This window comes from Cupressus sempervirens, chromosome 7 (genome assembly GCF_028749045.1).
Source record: "Cupressus sempervirens isolate cs-2001-9-10 chromosome 7, ASM2874904v1, whole genome shotgun sequence".
Classification (NCBI taxonomy): Eukaryota; Viridiplantae; Streptophyta; class Pinopsida; order Cupressales; family Cupressaceae; genus Cupressus; species Cupressus sempervirens.
The window spans coordinates 729,016,266-729,022,936 of NC_143124.1; the positions used below are offsets into that span (position 1 = coordinate 729,016,266).

The following is a 6,671-nucleotide window of genomic DNA, read 5'->3' on the forward strand; positions in this document are numbered from 1 at the left end:
AAGAATATGGCTAGTTTTATGGTTAAAGTTAGGGTTTTTATTATAGTTAGGATTAGGATAATTGTGTAGACTTATACTATGATTAAGGTTAGGGTTGTTTTTATATTTAGATTATGATATATTGTCTCTAATTGACCTTCAATATCTCTTTGACCTACCTATTGCACCTTACTAAGATGTGATTGCCTCTAATTGACCTTCAATATCTCTTTGACCTACCTAGTTTGTACAATAAGGAAGGCCAAATTATTCATATTTATAAATGTTAATATTTTGATATTTGATGTCTCTAATCTATTAAATATTTTTTATAAAAAAATGCTAGTACAAATACAACATTTTAAAAAATCTTTTAAAATATTTTATTGCCACCCTTTACTTATAATGACCTACATTAATATGATAGCTCACTATTGTAATTTTGATTCATAAACAAATATTACTATATACAACATGCCTTGTACAATACAACATACTTATAAGAAATTGATTTTACATACTTCCTTCTATTATTTAAAATTTCATTAATACTCTCAAATCAAAAATCTATGATCACATCCCTTGCATCTCATTTGAATACAATACTAATTTAACTTCTTTTTAGTCCCAAAAACTAGATATGTCTTCCTCTATCATGAGAACTGACTTATCTCTATCTATTGTTTCGTCTGAACGTTTATGAGTGGAATCTTATTTTCCACACGTTCAGTTCTGGTTGCCTGGGCAGACTTGAATATTTCTCCCTTAAATTTTTAAAGAATTGTTTACATTTTAAAAATAAACATACTTCTCAACAACAAAAGTCCACTAAAAATATTGGCCTAAGGAAGGAAAAAATTGTCCAAGGAAACGGCATTGACAATTCAAGTCAAATGATAGGCGTTTCCGAGTGAAATAATTATTTCCACGCGTATTTTGTTCTTTCCTTAACAATCACCGCTTTAAAAAATATTGTGAGGGCCAAAAAGAGGTAGGTGTCTCACTTTACTTTCTTCCTATTAAAGGAGAAACAAGCCTTTCTCTTCTACATTGCCCTTCTCAGTTCTTCTATACTCTGTTTTTCCTTATCTCTATACTCTGTTCTTCTTAGTTCTTTGCTCTGTTTCACTGAATCAGCTTGTCAGATCTTTCAGAGAGAAGAAAATGAGGCAGGAAACAGTTTGTGTGACAGGGGCAGGAGGATTCATTGCCTCCTGGCTTGTTAAATTCTTGCTGAGCAAAGGCTATTCTGTCAAAGGAGCTGTCCGTAGCCCTGGTCAGTATTTACACATAACAATAATCATATCTCTAAATTTTTTTTTTTTGATTCATATCTATGATTTATATTCATCTCTGAATATATTGGGAATTCATTTCAATGATTTATATTCTGATAAGGGTTAGTGTTTGATTGAAATGTAGATGATGGAAAGTATGAACATTTAAGGAAGTTGGAAGGAGCCAAAGAGAGGCTGAAGCTTGTGAAGGGTGATATTCTTGACTATGAGAGCTTGATTGAAGCTTTCAGAGGATGTGATGGTGTGTTTCACATGGCCTGCCTTCTCACTGATGACCCTGTAAGTTGAATGTTTATATAATATGTGTTTTGTCTTACAGAAAAGGCTTCATAATCCTTGTGAAGGTTGCTTTAATGGCGGTGGTTTGTCAAACAGGAACAAGTGATAGAACCAGCTGTGAAAGGAACTGCAAATGTGTTGGATGCTTGTGCTGAATTGGGTGTGAACCGGCTAGTGATGACATCTTCAATCGGTGCAGTTTACATGGATCCCAACAGAGATTCCCACGTTGTAGTTGATGAGAATTGTTGGAGTGATTTGGATTACTGCATTCAAACCAAGGTATTGTTTTAACTATTATTTGTAGTATGAAAAAAAATCTGTTTTTGAATGAATTCTAATGGTTGTGATAGTAGTTGATGTTGATTTAATGTCTACGTTTTTTATTTTAATATTTATAATGTTGATTAAAAAGGAATCAACTATGTGATGTCATATACGCTGGAAAAGTATGGGTGTCTTCTTGGCACGATTATTTGTCTTACTTTTTTTAACCTCTCTTGAATAAGTATGGTAATGTGACATCATATTGGATGATGCCTCACTTAAATCTTAGTTATAAATAGGAAGCTTGTCAAATAAGTTGTAAAAATTTACTGAGTGATTTAAATTTCAACATTGATATTTTGAAAAGGGATGGCGTAGATCTCCCTTCCCCTACTTAGAAAAAGTTCAATAATTTAATCAAAAACTTAGTAACTTAGACATAATATACTAACTCATGGGAAATTATTGGATAATATCACTGACATGTTTAGTGATGTAGAACTGGTACTGCTATGCCAAAACAGTGGCAGAGCAAGCTGCATGGAAGCGAGCAGAGGAGAAGAATTTGGATATGGTGGTGGTGAACCCATGTTTGGTTTTGGGCCCTTTGTTGCAGTCTTCCATGAACGCCAGTACTGCTCATATTATGAAATATCTCACAGGTGTGTTAGAATATGGGAATTAGCTTCAATATCATTTCTTTTACTAATATAAAAGATTAACTACTTTAAGAAACTAAATATATAAATATGTATAAAGTCCATACCAAGATATATACTATATTGATACTTTGAGATTACTGATGTTTGCAGGTTCAGCCAAAACATATGCAAACTTAACACAGGCATATGTGGATGTGAGGGATGTAGCAGAAGCCCACGTATTGGTCTATGAGACACCATCTGCTTGTGGGAGATATCTTTGTGCTGAAAGCAATATGCACCGTGGTGAATTGGTGGATATCTTGGCCCAATTGTTCCCCCAATACCCTCTTCCTCTCATGTACTCTTTCCATTAAACACTTCTCTCTCTTTTTACACATAATTATTGAGCTTTTTATCTCTTTTTCACATGTAATTATCAATGGATTGTTTGTTCTTTTTTTCTTTAATCATTCAGCTTAACTAATGCTTGTATAACTATGTCTATGTCTGCAGGTGTTCTGACCAGAAGAATCCAAGGAAAGAGGCATACAAATTCTCTAATGAGAAGATGAGAAAACTTGGTCTCTCATTTACACCAATGAAGAAGTGCCTGGCTGATTCAGTTGCCAGCCTGCAGAGCAAGGGTTTCCTTCAATAACTTCACCCATGAATTCAGACCCACTTTGCTTAAAGAACAAATCTTTTCAATTCTTCTGATGGGTAGAAAAGATTTACAAGAAATTTACAAGATATCTCTTTTCTAATAGCTGTAAACTTAACAGACTAAATGTTTTGTCTGTTATATCACAAATGTGTATTTTCCATTCATAATTTTTTTGAAATAATGAGTGCATTGGTTCCTCAAGCTTTTAATCAAATCGCATCTGCCATTGCAGGTTCTATTCATCTTCTCTCTCTTGAAACAGTGTTGTTAATGGGTAAATTTTGAGCATTCAGAAATGTTATACTTTGGATAATAATCAAAATTTTATTTGATTAAAAGTAGTATTGTTTAAAATTGAGCAGAACAGACTCTACAGTCATGTGGGATGAAAAGTAAATAAAACAATTGCAGAGAAACTTTTGTGTAGGAGACAATTTAAGTATGCTGAGTTAATAGAAATGGAATGGATTTTGTGGAGATTATTTTTTAACAATTTATCCATAATATTTAAAAGATATTAGGTTGTTTTGATATAATTTATTATATTAGATAATTTGTTTTTCGTACAAACCAAAAATACAAATCATTACTCTTTGTAAGGTGAGAGGCCAAGAAATAGTCTTTGGCAAAATGGGTGTTGAATCTTTAATTGGTGCTGTTTGCATGAATTCCACAATAACTTTTGTTTGCAGCGTTGTTTGCGTGACAGCTTATAAATAGACAAATCCAAAACAATTTAAAGTATGTATTGAAAAGATAAAACTGATTTCCGATTCATTATTTTCTTTTGAAGAAATGTGAGACGTGGGAAGCAAGGCATGGTATTAGGTGGAAAGGGGTTGTTGAGCTTTATAAAGTCTGGATACAACACATCCATACTTGTAAGTCCAGCAAGCAAAGAAACTAGCAATCAGAATTAATGATGGCCAGAAAAAATCAAACATGAAAAAGTGTATTTGTGTGAGGCGTCTTTCTAGTTGAATCTTCCCAACGTTGACTTGCAAAGTTGAGTTGCATTGCTTAAAATTCAGTTAGTACTAATGGAATGTGACTAACATTATTTGTATTAGTAATATGTATATTAATACAAATATGTATATTTATTAATATGTTTAAGAGTTATAGACTTCATTATATATATATATAAAGTTGAGAGATATATTTTTTAGATGTCTATTGTATTGAATCAGATTATGAAAATAGGCGTTTGGAAAGAGATATCTTTCAACTTTTATATATATAAAATATGCGTATAAGATAGTAGCAGTTGAGACGCATAATTAATCATAACACATGTTTAATTACATTATTTTCAATTATTTTAATTGTAATAAGGTAAGAAAAAATTAAGGTTCATGAACAAGATGAAAACCACAATTTCCAAATTATTAATAGTGAAATATAATAAATATCTAAATAGGAAATTCACTTTAGAAGAAATTAAAGAAACTCTTTTTAACCTCAACCCATACAAATCTTCAAGTCCAGATAGCTTTCAAGCTTTTTTCTTCTAAAAATGTTGGGACATCATAAGTTATGATCTTTGGGAGGCTATTGAGGCAACTAAAAATTTGGGATCTCTTTTTGCTGACATTAATAATACCTTTCTAGCAATAATCCCCAAAAAATTAGAACATGAGGAACTAGGGGACTTTAAGCAAATAGCTTTATGTAACACCATCTATAAAATGCTCTCTAAAGCTCTAACTAATAGGATGAAAGAAGTACTACCTAAACTAATTTCAGAAGAACAAATTGGTTTCTATCCAAGTAGGTCAATCTTTGATGGTATAATTATTATCCAAGAACTAATACATTTGGCTTAAATTAACAAGGAATCGCATATGCTTATGAAGTTAAACATACATAAGGCTTATGACAAAGTAGATTGAAGATTTTTATGTAAAACCATGGAAGCCTTTAGTTTTTCACACCAATGGATCAACTTAATATATGATTGCATCTCAACACCCAAAATATCCCTTCTTATTAATGACACGCCTAAAGGTTTTTTTAGCATATCAAGAGGAATTAGGCAAGGAGACCCAATTTCACATTTCCTCTTTATTATTATGGCCGAAGCATTTGGTAGAACCATAAAAAAAGCTCATTCAGATGGAAAAATCAAGGGAGTCATAGTAACAGAGGAAGTCCCTAAAATAACTCATCGATATTTTGCATATGACACCATCTTTCTAGGAGAAAGTACAATGGAAGAGGCCTAGAACTTTAAACAAATAATAGAATCCTATATGGAAGTGTCGAGTCAAAAAGTAAATACAAATAAATTAGAGGTTTTTTTTCTCAATACCCACTCTAAAATAGAAAGAAATATTTGCAATATAATGGGATATAGAAAAGGAACCTTTCCCTATAAAATTTTTAGCATTCAACTGGAAAAAGGAGTCAGAGAAGGTAAAACATGGAATATTATGTCTAAAAAAATAGATTTAAAAATAGAAAGTTGGAAAGGGAAATGTTAACTAAAGTTGGACAAACAACCATGATTAAAGTAGTTTTATCTAATATTCCTACATGCCAAATGTCATGTCGTCCATTTCCAAAATGAGTAAAAAGAAACCTAGATAACAAGCTAAGGAAGTTCTTTCGGTAAGGAACAAAAGAAAAGAAGAAATAAGAATTAATCAAATGGGACAGGATATGTAGACCTAAAGAATAAGGAGATGTAGGCTTAAAAAATTGGAGCTAGCAAAATGAAGCTTTAGAAGAAAAACTAGTTTGGAGAATGTATCAAGAACATGAAAAGCAAATGGGAAAAAATCTTATTTCACAAGTATATGAATAGTTTAGATCCTTTAACTTTATTCCAAAATAGAAACCCACCTAAAGGATCAAGAACCTAAAGTTTTATGATGCATCGTCATCCCCTTATATCAAATAATCTTACATGGGACATTGGTCAACGTCAGGAGGCACATTTTTGGGAAGATTCGTGGGATGGGTTGCCTTCACTTGATAGTTCTAATCTACCAACTAATATAAAAACCACTCTAATAAATTTATGGGGACAACATGTAAGTGATTACAAACTAATAATTAATTATGGCCAACATGGTGGTTGAAAGTGGAAATCCATTAAAGAGGCAAATTTATCAATTCAGGAAAAACAAAATTTTGAACTTTTTTTAAAAATATACAAGTTAATCACAAAGATAGGAGGGGTAAATTAATCTGGAGTGCCTCAAGGAGTGGAAAATACAATGTCAAAAGAGGATATGAAACGATAATTAATTCCCAACAATGGGAAAAGATGGGCGTTCCTCTCAATCTCTGTTAGCATGCAACGTGTCTTCCTAAAGTGGGTATCTTTTTTTGGGTTGCTTTGCAAAAAAAATCCTTACGGCTGATACATTTACCAAGATGGGTTTTGAGGGGCTTTCAAGATGTTCTCTATGTGAAAATGAATCTAAGATGATTGAACACTTGTTATTCCAATGCCCCTATGCTTATAAATGTTGATGATGGTTATGTCATAAACTTAACTAGTTATTAGCTTTTCCTGACAATTTAAGGAACTTT

At 32.1% G+C, this 6,671-nt stretch overlaps 1 protein-coding gene across 1 annotated transcript; it reads left to right on the forward strand.

Moving 5' to 3' along the window:
• Positions 1 to 1,029: 1,029 nt before the first annotated feature.
• LOC149549303 (cinnamoyl-CoA reductase 1-like) lies at positions 1,030 to 3,608 on the forward strand. Its single transcript, XM_089792749.1, has 6 exons — positions 1,030 to 1,255; positions 1,402 to 1,556; positions 1,653 to 1,838; positions 2,323 to 2,485; positions 2,636 to 2,825; positions 2,981 to 3,608. Exons 1-6 carry the CDS (start codon positions 1,144 to 1,146, stop codon positions 3,123 to 3,125), a joined length of 951 nt encoding a protein of 316 aa, XP_089648875.1. The 5' UTR covers positions 1,030 to 1,143; the 3' UTR covers positions 3,126 to 3,608.
• Positions 3,609 to 6,671: the final 3,063 nt, after the last annotated feature.